At 53.4% G+C, this 15,657-nt stretch overlaps 1 protein-coding gene across 3 annotated transcripts in view; it reads left to right on the plus strand.

Annotated features, from left to right (window-relative positions):
* Positions 1-15,657, plus strand: part of TRRAP (transformation/transcription domain associated protein) — an 87,780-nt gene that overhangs the window by 53,288 nt on the left and 18,835 nt on the right. For 2 of the 3 annotated variants that reach the window (XM_068968837.1, XM_068968839.1), the window contains 14 exons: positions 21-167; positions 817-1,016; positions 1,532-1,653; positions 1,825-2,038; positions 3,137-3,316; positions 5,628-5,774; positions 6,911-7,030; positions 7,257-7,544; positions 7,683-7,820; positions 8,419-8,531; positions 8,926-9,061; positions 11,907-12,098; positions 14,524-14,719; positions 15,363-15,628. In XM_068968837.1, the coding sequence (XP_068824938.1) occupies positions 21-167; positions 817-1,016; positions 1,532-1,653; positions 1,825-2,038; positions 3,137-3,316; positions 5,628-5,774; positions 6,911-7,030; positions 7,257-7,544; positions 7,683-7,820; positions 8,419-8,531; positions 8,926-9,061; positions 11,907-12,098; positions 14,524-14,719; positions 15,363-15,628 (2,459 nt within the window). Of the gene's footprint in view, positions 1-20; positions 168-816; positions 1,017-1,531; positions 1,654-1,824; positions 2,039-3,136; positions 3,317-5,627; positions 5,775-6,910; positions 7,031-7,256; positions 7,545-7,682; positions 7,821-8,418; positions 8,532-8,925; positions 9,062-11,906; positions 12,099-14,523; positions 14,753-15,362; positions 15,629-15,657 lie in introns of all 3 variants that reach the window. The other variant, XM_068968838.1, reaches the window with a different exon arrangement.

The following is a 15,657-nucleotide window of genomic DNA, read 5'->3' on the forward strand; positions in this document are numbered from 1 at the left end:
TGGCTCTCCCCCCACTGCAGGGACCCTGATGATCCTCAAGTCCGCCTGCAGCAACAACCCGAGCTACATCGACAGGCTGATCTCGGTCTTCATGCGCTCGCTGCAGAAGATGGTGCGCGAGCACCTGAGTCCGCAGGCCGCCTCGGGCAGCACGGAGGCCGCCTCAGGTGACACGCTGGGCCGGCCCCGCCTCGGGCCGCGACGCCTGGGCGGGGCCGCCGCGACTGGCAGCTCCGCTGCCCACTGTTTTCATGTGCGTCATCATTTGCTCTTAACAGAGCGATTCCGAACGTCTCATTGGCCACCAGAGTCGAGCACTCTTTCAGAGTGAAATGTCTGAGTCGAGCACTCTTTTAGAGTGAAATGCCTTTAAGTTGTGATTGTGAGGAAGAAGAGACTTTGAGGAGTCTCTGCCACTAGCTGAGAGTTATCTGACAGCTTTGCTGTAAGCGGAGATGGCCAAATCAGAGCCACCGTTTCTAAAGAATGGAGTCTCAGGGTCCAGACCCGAGCTGTGAGCTCCGGAACGCGGGTGACGTGTTGTGGGGAGGGGAGCTGTGGGGGTCGCACCTCTCAGCCCGCCGGGGCCCTGCGCGTGACTCCAGGGCTTGGCCGAGGCCCCGGTCCCGTCAGCTCTGGCATTCCCTGCCCTGTGAGGAGGCTCTTGTTGGGCCGCCCTGGCACGGGGGTGCGGTCAGAGCCAGGAGGCACTTCCCACGCCGGAGCTCTCGTTGCGGGGCGAAAGCGTTGGGGAGGGCGTGGGCGGGATCCAGCCGCTCGGGTGCTGGGGATAGCCGGCGTGCCTCGCGTGCACAGGGACCAGTGAGCTGGTGATGCTGAGTCTGGAGCTGGTGAAGACGCGCCTGGCCGTGATGAGCATGGAGATGAGGAAGAACTTCATTCAGGCCATCCTGACCTCCCTCATCGAGAAGTCCCCCGATGCCAAAATCCTCCGGTCTGTGGTGAAAATCGTGGAAGAGTGGGTTAAGAACAACTCCCCAATGGCAGCCAATCAGGTGAGCTGGGCAGGGGCTGTGCCCTGGCCTGTGGGCCTTCCCGAGAGAAGGTTCAGCCGTCGCTTTCTAAGCGCTTCTGCAAGTTCTCAAGCAGAGTACTTTTTTCTCTCCAGTAGTTGCCCTCATGGGATTCTTTTTTTAAGTTGGATTTTTCTCACCGTGCTTCACAGATTTTGAACAGAAACTTGAAGTAACTGGTCGTGTAATGTGGTTTTACTTCTGTTAAAATGTTAAATGAGTCAAAAATAACGATGAGGGACTATTACTTGGTAACTAAGATGCTTGCAAACTTCCAATTTGTTTTCTAGTTTAGTTGCTTTCTCTCCCAAGTGAGTTGTAGCCCCCCAGGAAAATTATGTTGGCACCTGTCTTGATCTTAAGCATCCAAAGAACCATTTAGAAACAACCTTATTTTACCTGACAAGACTGTAGGAGGTTAAAAATCAGTTGAGCAAATAGCTGAAATACTTTTGAACATGTCCTTTCTCAAATAATTGACTCTTAAATTTGTGCAGACACCTACACTCCGGGAGAAGTCCATTTTGCTTGTGAAAATGATGACATACATAGAAAAGCGTTTTCCAGAAGACCTTGAGCTAAACGCCCAGTTTTTAGACCTTGTTAACTACGTCTACAGGTAATCACCGCAGCTGAGCACGTCCGTGTCATCCGTGCTATGCTCTCTGACCCACTGGTGGTGTGACTTTTTAATCTTCTCATATATAATAAGTTTTAAATGTTCACTCACATTGTAAGACACACAGTGTAGGTCAGCGTCATCAGTGAGCCTTTTGTTCAAATGTTCCAGGGATGAGACGCTGTCGGGCAGTGAGCTGACTGCAAAACTTGAGCCGGCCTTTCTCTCGGGGCTGCGCTGTGCCCAGCCGCTCATCAGGGCCAAGTTTTTCGAGGTTTTCGACAACTCGATGAAGCGTCGCGTCTACGAGCGCCTGCTCTACGTGACCTGCTCCCAGAACTGGGAGGCCATGGGGAGCCACTTCTGGATCAAGCAGTGCATTGAGGTAAGCCGGTGTCCACACCGACGCGGAGAGGCAGACGTCTCCACTGCAGAACCGCTGTCCTCTCTGGGAGGAAGGAACTGACCAACAGCCAGGAGGTGGAGCGGCCAGGCCAAGCTGGCCTCATAGCACGTGGGCTCTGACCACTTGGCTCACGGGGCCAGGGAGCTGGAGGTGAGGCCCCTGCAAACAGTCAGGCTGTCTCAGTGGATGGCGAGTCAGATGGCCTCCGTTTCTAACCAGCTTGTGGTCAGGCATCTGTATTCCTCACTGATTTGGCTTTATTACCAGCGTGCCACACCAGGCAGCCCAGGTCACCCGTAGAGAACGGGAGGTACGCGTGCCGTGCACATAGGCTAGCTGACGTGCCAGGCTGTGAGATTCTCCTTGAGGGAAAGAAGGGACTCGTGGCCGGGCTTCAGGGAGAGCGTGTGGGCGCGTTCCCACCAGGGCTGAGCGTCCGTTCTCGGCACTGTGAGCAGCAGGGGGTGGGACTCTGTGACGACGGCACAGTGGGCAGAGGTCCCTGACTTGCTCCTCATTCAGGAGGCTGTCGGTTATATCAGGTGCCAGGCTCTGGGTCAGGAGGTCAGAGAGACCGTGGAGGAGGGGCTGGCCGTTCCTCCTGTGCCCTGTGGTCTGGCCTGTCTCCAGGCGGCACCAGTGCACGGCCCCACGCTCCTCTGCCTTCCCTCTCGTTCCTCACGACGGGGCTGGGAGTGTCTTGCCAGGGCTCGTCCACCCCGTGCTGCCCAGCACAGGCTGCCTCTTCCTGCCAGCTGTGCTCATGACCTTTCTCATGGCGAAGCACATCGCGTCGCTGCTTGCCTTCGTGCCCAGCACACGGTCTAGCCTCCGGGGCCCGGTCTAGCTGGCCCCTCTGTCCAGCCCGCTGAGACATGGAGTCAGGGGCACTGAGTGGGGACAGTGGAAGGGAGGTGCAGGCTCCTGTCCAGGTGGGGGCAGCGGGATAGAGCGAGCCAGGCGCTGGGGGGGTCAGTGCACGTGTGTGCCAGTTGAGGTGACTCGGAGGTCACCGGGGTCCCTGTGCCTGAGCGCCAGGCGCAGGTCCCAGGCCTCTCCTCCCCTGCACGCCCCCAGCTCCTCCTGGCCGTGTGTGAGAAGAGCACGCCCATCGGGACCAGCTGCCAGGGCGCCATGCTGCCCTCCATCACCAACGTCATCAACCTGGCCGACAGCCACGACCGCGCGGCCTTCGCCATGGTGACACACGTCAAGCAGGAGCCCCGGGAGCGCGAGAACAGCGAGTCCAAGGAGGAGGTAAGGCCCCGCGCCCGCGCTGCCTCTGCAGCCAGCCTCCCGGCTCGCTGGAACGATGCTGTATCAGCCGTGGGAGTTTTAGGGCAAGAGGAACAAATCAGAACCTGTCTCTGCGGAAAGGTCTGAGTGTGGTGCCTGTTCAGTTACTTACTGTTTCCTGTTTTGTGTTAAGGTATAGTTGACATACATCCTGTTAGTCTCAGCTGTACATGTAACAATTTGGTATTTGTGTGTGTTGTGAAATGATCACAGTAAGTATCACTTCAGTTCGGTCGCTCAGTCATGTCCGACTCTTTGCGACCCCATGAATCGCAGCACGCCAGGCTTCCCTGTCCATCACCAACTCCCGGAGTTCACTCAAACTCAGGTCCATTGAGTCGGTGATGCCATCCAGCCATCTCATCCTCTGTCATCCCCTTCTCCTCCTGCCCCCAATCCCTCCCAGCATCACAGTCTTTTCCAATGAGTCAACTCTTCTCATGAGGTGGCCAAAGTACTGGAGTTTCAGCTTTAGCATCAGTCCTTCCAATGAACACTCAGGACTGATCTCCTTTAGGATGGACTGGTTGGATCTCCTTGCAGTCCAAGGGACTCTCGAGTCTTCTCCAACACCACAGTTCAAAGCATAAGTATAGTTAATATCTATCACCACACATAGTTAAGGATTTTTTTCTTGTGACAAGGGCTTCTAAGATTCACTCTTAGCAACTTTCAGATACACAGTGCAGCGTTATTAACTGTGGTCCCCATGCTGTGCGTGACACCCCCGTGATGAGTTTATCACCAGAAGTTTGTGCCTTTTGCATGTCTTTGCCCGTATCACCTCCCACCTCCTGCCTTTGGCAGCCGTCTGTCTGTTCTCTGTGTTTATGAGCTTGTGTGGGTCTTTGTCTGGTCTGGCGTATTTCGCTGAGCACAGTGCCCTCAGGGTCTGTCCATGGCGCAGATGGCAAGATTTCAGGGTAGAACTGATGAGCAGCTGGCGTTGCCATTCAGTTTTAAGAGCAGTCACTTATCACAAGTTGGTGCTGCTGAGGACAGAGTCTTTAACTCTCTGCTGATGGTCCTCTCCAAGTCAGGAGTTGCCCACGTTGTATCCTAAAGCACCGCTCTGGAGAGTGACACTGTCTTGAAGGAGCCTTGTCTCTAGCTGGTTCCGCAGGCCGCCTACTCTGACCCTCCTAGGTCTTTACCCAGTCTGGCTGGGGTAGCCCAGGAGCCTGTAACTAACCATCAGGGCTGAGCCTCGGTCCCGACGGTTGTCAGGACTCCGTGTGGGAGTGGGGATGCCCCTCAGGGCCGTCGGCCCGTGGAAGCTCAAGCTGGCTGGAGTGTTGGGTGTCTGAACACAGCCAGTTGGTACCGGCGGAGGAAGGCACTCTCTTTGCTGTGAAAGGGGTGGTTTGTACCCCTTCTTGTATGTGAGATCTCTTACTTATTTCATTAACAAATAAGAATTTAAAACTTTTTTCATTTCACACTTGCTAAGCAGGAGATCATTTGGTGACGGGACCTTCTTTCCTTTCCGTTTCCTCTGTGGAATGAATGGCAGCTTTGACATGACTCAAAGGCAGCTTTGGGCTTCCCTTGTGGCTCAGCTGGTAAAGAATCTGCCTGCCGTGCGGGAGGCCTGGGTTCAGTCCCTGGGTTGGGAAGATCCCCTGGAGAAGGGAAAGGCTACCCGCTCCAGTGTTCTGGCCTGGAGAATCCCATGGACTGCATAGACCTTGGGGTCGCAAAGAGTCGGACACGACTTCACTTTTACTTTCACTTTTTTGATGTGACTTGTTTTCATTCTCAATGTTCCATACTTTGAGCCCAGTCTGGTGATGGGATGTTGACTGTTACTTCCCAAAAGCTTCAGACAGAAATCGGATTCCTTGCTCTTTGGGGACGAGTTGTGTAAAGCCCTGTGCCCACAAGGTGCTGTGCTTTGGACCCGATGGTAGCCTTGATACAAGTGAGCAAGTCTGTGCCGCATTCTCAGGAGTGGCAGGCGATTCCTAGTAGTCTTTATACTGCTTAAAGCAGCAGTGCTTTCTTTTTTACTTTCCTTTCTATAATCCAGATATGACAGCAAAATGCTGACATTTTTATAGCATCATGTAAGAAAGCGCTAGATCTGGTCGAGTTTTATCTGCTTGTCTTTTATGTTAGAACTCAGGATTATTTAAATAATCGTAGACTTCCAGGAAACTGAAGTTTTACTTGGCAAAAATGTAACAAAAAGTTTATGAAAGTCATGTGTGTTGATTTTCTTCAACTATTTGACCTTTTGGTTTTGCACGTTTTTTTTTTTGGTATTCTTTAGGATGTAGAGATAGATATTGAACTGGCTCCTGGAGATCAGACCAGCACGCCCAAAACCAAAGAGCTGTCTGAGAAGGACATTGGAAACCAGCTGCACATGTTAACCAACAGACACGACAAATTCCTTGATACGCTCCGGGAAGTGAAGGTCTGTTCATGATGGTGGCTCTCCCCTGTCTCCCCCCCGCCCCGATATTTTGAACAGTCCATGAGCCCACGGGCTCCCCCATTCATAGCTCGAGGCGAGCATTTCTGGGGGCAGGTCCGTGGCCACTGAGAGCTTTGGCCTCTGCTGTGTTAACGTGGAGCCAGGAGCCGCCTGCCTGGTGGGCAGGAGCGGCCGTGTGGGGGCAGCCAGGCTGGTTTCATCGCGGCCTTCCCCGCAGGCGGCCTGAGTAGCAGAGAGGAGCATTCATCACTTGACTGTTTTCTCCTCCTTTCCGTGGAATGTTTGTATCCTGGGCTTCTGCGTTTTTGACGGGGATGTGGTCTGGGGTTAGCTCCCTTCCTGGTCTGCTCTTGGGTGAAAGCGACAACATGATCTTGACACACGTGTCTCTGTCTCAGCCGCAGGGCCCACCGTGGGCTGGCAGGCGTGTGCCCGAGCCCCTCTGCGCTGGCTGTGTGTTGCTGTGTGGGGAGGTGGGCTTCAAGCTGCCCGAAACCTGACCGTGAGACATTCACACCTTAGAGACAGCGGAGCTGTGGGCGGAGGCAGCCATGTTTGTGGATGTGATGTGCCCACTGGGTCCCCGGCTGTGGGGTGTTCTGGTCCCGTTCTGTCCATTCCAGTCACTTCTCCATCTGCCCACTGTTCATTGCAGAGACTCCAGCCTCTCATGGTTCCTGATTTCTTCTTCATTATGACACTTGTTGGCAAATAACATAGATCCTATGCGTGTATTTCTCTTTCCCCTTGGTATCTTCAGCAGCCTCTCTTTGATGGTCCCTGTATATCTCTTGCTTGCACTTCCCGGGTCAACGTGGTGTTCATACTTCTCAGATATGGTGAAATCAGTAATGTTAGGAGGTGCCCTGGGAAGTTAGACATGCAGGCATGTCACTGAGCGCCTTTCCCGTGTCTCTACTAGCTGCTCAGCACAGCAGGAGGGGTCTGTGGTGCCCAGAACTCGGGCTTCACTTCGGCACAGCATCTGTTCAGGTTCTGAACGTCGGGCAGTGAAGCCGAGTCGGGGAGAGTGGGTGGTCCTGTTTCCTGGGCAGGGAGCTCGGGCAGCACCCGCGTGGCGGGGGCCCGGTGCCAGACGGTCTCTCCCCCTGCAGACGGGAGCCCTGCTCGGCGCCTTCGTCCAGCTCTGCCACATCTCCACCACGCTGGCTGAGAAGACGTGGGTCCAGCTCTTCCCCAGGCTGTGGAAGATCCTGTCTGACAGACAGCAGCATGTGAGTCTGTGTTTTCTTTAAATCCTCTTTTGAAAAATGCAGTTTTAGCTTTTGAGGAGTGTTCGTGAAAGAAACTCTTGACGAAGTTTCAAAGGCTGAGGAAACTTGCGTTATCCAAGCGTGAGTTATCTATCACATGCATGCCAGATGCCGGGGGGGGAAGCACGAAGGCGGGCTGGTTCGCGCACAAGGCCCCGGCCAACCCCAACGTGTGCTTGGGTTTCAGGCTCTGGCGGGCGAGATCAGCCCGTTCCTGTGCAGCGGCAGCCACCAGGTGCAGCGGGACTGCCAGCCCAGTGCCCTCAACTGCTTTGTGGAGGCCATGTCCCAGTGCGTCCCGCCCATCCCCATCCGGCCCTGCGTCCTCAAGTACCTGGGCAAGACCCACAACCTCTGGTTCCGCTCCACCTTGATGCTGGAGCACCAGGCCTTCGAGAAGGGGCTGAGCCTGCAGATCAAGCCCAAGCAGACAGCCGAGTTCTACGAGCAGGAGAGCATCACTCCACCCCAGCAGGTGAGGCCTCACCTCCCCCTGTTCACACGTCCTGAGGAGCCTCTCCCCCGTGGTGGCAGATTAGGGGCCGTGCAGTCGCCCTGTCGGGGAAAACACGGTGTCCCTCCCCGAGCACTCGGAGACCGCGTTCTGTTCCAGGAGATCCTGGACTCCCTTGCAGAGCTCTACTCTCTGCTGCAAGAGGAGGACATGTGGGCGGGCTTGTGGCAGAAGCGCTGCAAGTACTCGGAGACGGCCACGGCCATCGCCTACGAGCAGCACGGCTTCTTCGAGCAGGTAGCGCCGCCGGGCCTCGTGGGCGGTGGAGGGTGCTCACAGAGGCTCCGGTGTTGTGGCCTCAAGGCAGTTCCTGTCTAAATAAGAAGTCTCCTGATTTCTTGGAAGCATGTATTTATCCAGTACAGACTATGAGATTGAAGTCTCAGTTTTAGAGACGTGAACGCTGATGCTCGGTCGTAAGTTCTTTACTGTCAGCATAGCCGGTGTGGATGCTTCCTGTCTGCAGTCCTCGGCCCCGTTGGGATTGGTGGAGCGTGAGAGTTTAGTCCCCCTGCCCGTCCTTGCTTGGCCGTGGGGTGGCTGAGCATGGACGCAGCCCCGGGTAGGATGCCGAGCCACAGAAATTCCAGAAACAGAGGCACTTCAGTGGCCCGGCTGCCATCACTGACGGGTGGCAACCTTCGCGAAGTCCCGCTGCTTCTGCTCGGGGCGGGGACTCAGCCGCCAGCTCATCCACTCTGGTTCTCTGGGTGGAGACGCTGAGAGCCCAAAACGGCCCCGGGTCTGCGATCCGGCTTGCCCTAAGTAATTGAGCTGTGGTCATGCAGCACTTGCTAGTTAAGCAGCAGTGTGAAAGCATTGTTAACTTTTACAGGCGCAAGAGTCGTATGAAAAGGCGATGGATAAAGCCAAGAAGGAACACGAGAGGAGCAACGCTTCCCCTGCCATTTTCCCAGAGTACCAGCTTTGGGAGGACCACTGGATCCGGTGAGCTGAGCGGGGACGCGGCCAGGGGTCACCGAAGGGAGCCAGCGGAAAGCCTGAAATTTTCCCTGACAAGTATTTTTAGAAAGGGACTTTCCTGCTCTCTTTATGGCCCCACGAAGAAAAGTATAAACAAAAATGGAGAAACAGCTGTTAAAGGCTCGGGTGCTTGAGTGCGTGTTGGAGAAAGTGACTGAGTCCTGCCCTCGCTGGCCCGGAGCTCTGCTCTGCTGTGGGGGTGCTGTTCTTGCTGCTCCAGGGGTCCCCTGCTTCAGTGCCCCGGGCGCTGTGGCACCGCACAGAAGCCCACCCTTCTCTGCTGGGGGAAACTTTTTTCCTTTCTGTGTAATGGAAGTGGCTTAAAATCACTGCGTTTGGGCCGATCCTTGGTCTCCAGGTGTTCCAAGGAGCTGAACCAGTGGGAAGCCTTGACGGAGTACGGCCAGTCCAAAGGGCACATCAACCCTTACCTGGTGCTGGAGTGTGCTTGGCGGGTGTCCAACTGGACCGCCGTGAAGGAGGCACTGGTGCAGGTGAGGACTGCACCCCCCGCAGCATGACCTGCCCACGCTCAGGGTGCAGTCTCTGCAGGCGCGGGGGACCCTTTCTCCAAAGCCCCGGGTCTCTGGGGGTCTCCCTTCACTTGCGTCACGCGGGGCACCTTGGCACATGCAGGATAGCTCCTGGGAAGTAAGAGTTACTTTTGGTTTTCACGAAAATCTTTGCTGAGTCTGAGTTAAATGATGACTCAGTTTCAGTTCATCCTCCAGTTACAGTAAGCATCAGGTGTGGAAACTGGACTCTGTGAGAAACGGGGAAGGACAGAGGCCGCTTTGCTGGTGGATTTGGTTGGCAGAGGAGCTGCAGGTGTGAGTGTGGTGCAAGCGCAGGGCCGGGCTGTCCGTGAGATCGCGGCACGAGACGCAGCATCACGTTCAACGTATCTTGTATTACGGAAGTGGTAACCGTGTCGTGTAGGTGACGTCGAGCCCTTAACTTGGTTGAGCTGCACGTTTTTCAGAAGTTAAACTCCATCCAGAGGAGTTCAGTGTGAGACAGGAGAGTGGGCACCAAGGTGCTGGTCTCTCTCGCCCTGGGAGCCTCTGCGGGGCGTGGGCAGCCGGGGTTGACGGCCCAGCTCTGCCACCCGAGCCCCCGTCCCTGCCAGCGCCTCAGCCTCTGCCGACGCAGCCGAGCCTGTGGCTCGCTCTCTTTCCTCCTGTGCCTCTCTCCCCTGGTGCCCCTTTCCTGCTCAGGTTTTAACCTTTGCCCTGTGGTGTCCGTGTCACGGGGCTTAGGGGTTTGTACTGCAGTCCTGCTCTCACCTTGCCCCTTTGCCTGGTGAGGGCGTATTTACAGGCACACCAGTGATTTCCCTTAATGTGTAGGCTCAAAGCACACGGAGGTTACAGGCCACTGTGTTTGAAAGGATTGACTTAAAACTTTACCCGTGTTGTGGCTCCCGTGCTTATTTCGCCACTGCTGCTGCTGTTGAACAAAATGCGAAAGGTGCAGGAACTGAAGTAGTCACAAACCATTAACCACAGGGGGGTTATAGAGCCCGGGGTCTGGACTTTCAGTTGGGATCGGGGAAATGGCTCCTCTGATGCAGAGAGTTACTCTGAGAAGTAAACCAGTCACTATGTAAGTAAACAAAAATAGTTTACTGACAGGTTGCATTTATCATTGGTGGTTCTTTTTTTTTTTTTTAATTTATTTTTAATGTCCTTTCTTTATTCTGATTATTATTCTGCTTTATTTTATATCAATATAAAAATATTTATAGCTCACTCTAATGTTTCTTTTTCTCCTTTCCGAGGTCTCACTCAGCAGGATGTGTGCAGTAGCATACTGATGATAGGTCTGACAGATGAGTTTCTTCTTTTACAAGTTCTTGATTATTTTCCCCCAGTTTTAAGGCACTTACTGGTTGGAAAAAGCTCAGAGTATATTAATGAGCACTATGGGTAATCTGCAAGAAATTAATTTCAAATGTTTTTGATAGTACTGAATTATTTACTCATTTACCAGTACTTCAAAAAAATCTTTGTCTTATGTCTTACAATTATGGGGCTGCTTGCCACATAATTTCTTGGTTCGATTTAATAAATGAGGTAATATTTTCCAGCAGAGGAAAAATGAGATGCTGCTGCTGTTAATGTTCCAGAGAGTAGGTGTGATTGAACAAGTCCTATCTTAACTAGCGTTTAAGTCCGGAAGATGTGAGACGGTAGGTTGTGATCGTAAAGGACCTTGTAGGAAGCAGTTGTGTTCGCAAGTTTGCCTCCCTGAGTTTCTTCACGATTGGGTTACTGAGAAGCAGGAGGGGCCGCGGAGGTGACTGTGCTCCAGGGTCAGATGTCAGCAGACAGGGCTGGTGTCAGGACAGCGCGTCCCCATCACCATCGCTGCTCTCGCCCCCTCCGGACTGAGAGCCGCACGGCTCTGATGTGTCGTTTCCGTTGTGACTTCCAGGGGTGCTTCCGAATGAACGTCTTACTGATGTTGTTACAGCAAGTCCTGTAAAATTCTTTCAAGAATATTTCTGTGTTCTTTCATCTGCTTATATACAAAGAGGTTATTTTTGAAAAGACTTTTTTTTATTTACAGTTTTTAAAATGTCGATAAGAGTTTTAAAATGCTGATAAGTCAAAGGCTGATAAGATGCAATGAGTTCTAACACCTTCTTTAGAAGGTGCTGGGCAAACACGGGGGCTTTCCAGGGCACACCTGGAGCCTCCGCCTGGGCTTAGGGGGCAAATGTGATGCTCTGGGCTCTGTCTGCTTCATCAGTAGAACTGATAACCAGGATGCGAGAGAGATCTGGGGAACATTTTGCAATGGATAATAAATGTGGACTTAAATGACAGTAAGGTTTGTGAATGTTCACTCAGATTCTTAGACGCCTGAATCACTGCCTTCTGCTTCTGTGTATGATGTGCAGCAAGGTAGACTGATTTCTCAGGATAACAGTGTGAGTTGGAGACAATTCAAAATTGTACTGATACTTAGCAGAGTGGAGATGAGCACGTATTTAAGCCTTTTGAAGTTCCCTGGCTGACTTTGTAGGTTTTTCACCTGGTCTGTCATAACAGAATCTGATCAGTTTCCCCTTTGTGGAACTAAAAGTGATCTTAAAGCAAGGAGCCTGTGGCAAGGCTTCGTAGCCAGAGGGATTGGCCACACTTTGGTGTTTGGAAAAGGAGAGTATTCAGAAAAATATCTAATGCATTATTTCTCCAGAGAAAAGGAGTGTCTGTCTGCAGCTTAATTGCTCTTTACTGCTTTGCATAACTGGCTACCAGAAAGTTTGCTTTTTGACTCTGCGCTGAGTGGAAGTATACCCACTGCCTCCGTGTGATGCTCTTCCCCACCCAGGTAGAGGTGAGCTGTCCGAAGGAGATGGCCTGGAAGGTCAACATGTACCGCGGGTACCTGGCTATCTGCCACCCCGAGGAGCAGCAGCTGAGCTTCATCGAGCGCCTGGTGGAGATGGCCAGCAGCCTGGCCATCCGCGAGTGGCGGCGGCTGCCGCACGTGGTGTCGCACGTGCACACGCCCCTGCTCCAGGTGGGGCCCGTACTGGTTGTGTGTGGGGGGTTCTCCGAGGGAGGGGCTTCTCCAGGGGGGAGAGGGGGCCCTTCCTGGGGAGAGAGGGACCTTCTCCAGAGGGGAGAGGGGGCTCTTCTGGGGGGGGGGAGGGGCCTTCCCAGGGGGAGGGGGGCCCTTCTCCATGGGGGGAGCTTCTCCAGGGGTAGAGGTCCCTTCTCCACGGGGTCCCTCCCGGCAGAGCCCCTCCCGTCCAGGCTGAGGGCTGTGAGTGGAGCTGGACGGCAGAGGAAACTTTCCCCCCGTCCTCCCCGCCATTTGCACTCGGGCTCGGTGAGAGGATGGCTAGAGTCAGAAGGGAGAGGACCGAAATGCGGCTTCTGGTGTTCGGGGTATCCGGGGGTTTCAGTGACAGAAGGCCTCCCTCAGGGGTGACTGCGATGGTTTTCTTGCTTGAGGATTATGCTCTGACGCCCGCCATCCCAGCCTCAGTGTGATGCCACTGTTCAGTCTGAGCAGGGGTCTCTCCACCTGAGACTCCAAGGCTGCAGTTAAGTGGCCTGCGCCTCGGCTTCTTCCTTTCTGTTTCATCCTGTTTCTGACTCGTTCAGCCACACGGGCCACCGGTCAGTGACTCCCCACAGACCCTTGCGCACGCCGCCCCGTGCGTGGAAATTCCGTCTTCCCATCCTCCCGGCCCTTGTGTGGATATGTGCACACACCCTGGGCCGTGCCAGCTCTCCACCTCTTTCATCTGGCGCAAAGCAGCTCCCAGTGTGGCTGAATGAGGGCCAACTATAGGCTGCCGTTTTAACAGTAGTTCAGAATGCTCACACTTTTTTCCCTCTGGAAAGAGTAGTTCTGAGACTTAAAACTGCTACATTGATTTTTATAGTGTAATTTTTTTATAGGTTTTAAAAATTATGTAGTTACTAATATACTTAGATTATCTTGTCTTTGTCATAATGAACCAGAAGTTCATCAAAGCAGTTTTATCTTCTTGGCTTGATATTTTCCCTTTTTGTATCTATTATTTTGGCCCTGAAAGCAGTATATGTTCACTAGAAACCATACTTCGAGTGCTGGATTTGGATGTTTTTCCAGACCAACAAGCGTGCACGATGCTGCTTGGTGCTGGGCGGTGGCGCCGAGCGTCAGTGCCTGGTCAGCCATGAGATCCTGACGGCGGACAGCTGCCTGCTGATGGCCGTTCTGCTTTTCACTTTCATTATGTGAGAAAATCAGTGCTTCGTTATTAAACAGGCCTTGTGTTAGGTAGTGTTCTTTGCACATTCAGGTTGGCTAAGCTAGGATGTCTGGTAGGTTCGGTGTGTTAAACGCATTCTCAACTTAAGATATTTTCAACTTACGATGAGTGTGTTGGGACATGACACCATGGTAAGTTGAGAAAGATCAGTGCTAAAAACTACTGAACCGTACACCTGAAAGGGTGCTTTCAGTGATGTTTACATTATACTTCGGTAAAGCTGTTACAATACAAATACCCTGTAGTTCTATCTTCAGTAAGCTTTTGGTGGGAAGAAAGATTAGATTAAGGTTTCAGAAATCTGAGTGTAGTGAACTAAACTTGAAGTATAGATACAGATGGAAAGTGTGAGTTCTTGTAGACAATTTTTAAAATTAAGAGCAAACAGCAGGATACTATGTCCTGAACTTGCTGCTGTGTTTGGGAGTTCAGACGATTCAGAGAATTTAAAAACATTTCTCCTTGAAGAGTTAGGCTAGAAAGAGAGGACATATCCGTAAGAACCCACGGGGGCATCTGTGACTCGGAGCCATGTGCAAACACAGATAAACCCAAGATTCAGAGAAGGGAAGAATCGCTGTGGGGAATGGTGGGTGAAATTTAACAGCGTGGGAAAAGGCTCAGAGCTGCGCCTCACCCCCCACCCCCAGCCGAGAGGGGCTCCAGAGAGCACCGCACGTTTGCAGCCAGCGGCATGTACAGGAGGGGGCCTGGACAGATGGGTAGGCGGGTGGTGAGAATGCACGTATCAGCCGGGAGAGAGCATCAGAGCTGTCTTCGAGATGATTGACGTGGCCCCAGGGTTCAGATATTGATGGAGGAAAGCTTGAGGGCAGGAGGCGTTGTCGAAGACCTACTGAGAACCACACCCAGCGCGGGGCAGAGGGAGGGCAAAGGGATAGTTGTGGGGGCGGGAGTGGGGCGGCAAGGACCCCGCTGTTCTCCAGGCTCCAGTGTCACGGCAGCCGGAGGTGGAGGTCTTAAGAGTGGGGGGGTGGTATCCCGAGAGTCGTGTGTGAGGCATGGAATAAGTTAGATGCTGCATCTGAGTAAATCCCAGAGCATCCCCTTGAATCCTGGGCCCTTCACAGGAGACACTCCCGGTCGGCTCTGGTTTGCCTTCCTCATCCACTCCTCGCGCCCTGCTCACCGTGGAATCTCTCACTCTGGTCCCCTTAGGCAGCCCAGCAAATCATCGAGCTTCAGGAGGCTGCTCAGATCAACGCAGGCTTGCAGCCCACCAACCTGGGGAGGAACAACAGCCTGCACGACATGAAGACGGTGGTGAAGACGTGGCGGAACCGGCTGCCCATCGTGTCGGACGACCTGTCCCACTGGAGCAGCGTGTTCATGTGGCGGCAGCACCATTACCAGGGTAAACCCGCCTGGTCCGGCATGCCTCCACCACGTAATTTTCCAGACCCCCGCTGTTCCGGTTGCATGTCTTGGTTGTGTTTTTCTGTTTGTGCTTTTTTTGTTTGTTTTTCCTTTCACCGAATCTTCTGTTTCTTGGCAGGTGTGGTAGAGGTGGTTGGTATGACGAGGGTAAAGATGAAGGTGGTGAAAGAGGGGAAGAACTTCCCTCCCTGTGTGTTGCCTTTCTCCACCCAGGACAGCCTTGCTGCCAAACAGCTGCCTGTTGGCACCAGGGGCGCGGACCAGTGGGATCAGAGCTCTGGGTCGTGGCCCTTTTGTTCTGAAGGCGCCCCCACTCCTAAGACCTGCTCTCGGGGGGCAGGGTGGAGCCTTGCTCAGCTTCCCTGGGCCCCTCTGCTGCTTCCCGTAGACCTGCCAGGCCTCTTTTTATCCAGAGCAGCCTTAGCCAAGAGGGCGATTCTCCACTGAGGAGTTAGTGCTTCTTAGATCATCCTTCTGATGCAAATGTGAGGGAGAGTCATGTGGGCTGATCACAGAGCCTCCCATGTTCATAAGCCACCTGTTTGTTTTTCATTTTTTATTTAAGCCTTAAACTGAGAAATGTCTGACATGGACTGAAATGTCCCTTCTTTCCTCTCCAGCTATTGTAACTGCATATGAAAACAGTTCTCAGCACGACCCGAGTTCAAACAATGCTATGCTTGGGGTTCATGCGTCGGCTTCAGCAATCATCCAGTATGGAAAAATTGCCCGGAAGCAGGGCCTGGTCAATGTGGCTCTGGATATATTAAGTCGTATCCACACCATTCCCACCGTCCCTATTGTGGATTGCTTCCAGAAGATTCGGCAGCAGGTCAAATGCTACCTTCAGCTGGCAGGCGTCATGGGCAAGAACGAGTGTATGCAGGTAGGGTGCCCGGTGGACCCAGTGCCCAT

Source organism: Capricornis sumatraensis, chromosome 3, assembly GCF_032405125.1.
Source record: "Capricornis sumatraensis isolate serow.1 chromosome 3, serow.2, whole genome shotgun sequence".
NCBI classification, from domain to species: domain Eukaryota; kingdom Metazoa; phylum Chordata; class Mammalia; order Artiodactyla; family Bovidae; genus Capricornis; species Capricornis sumatraensis.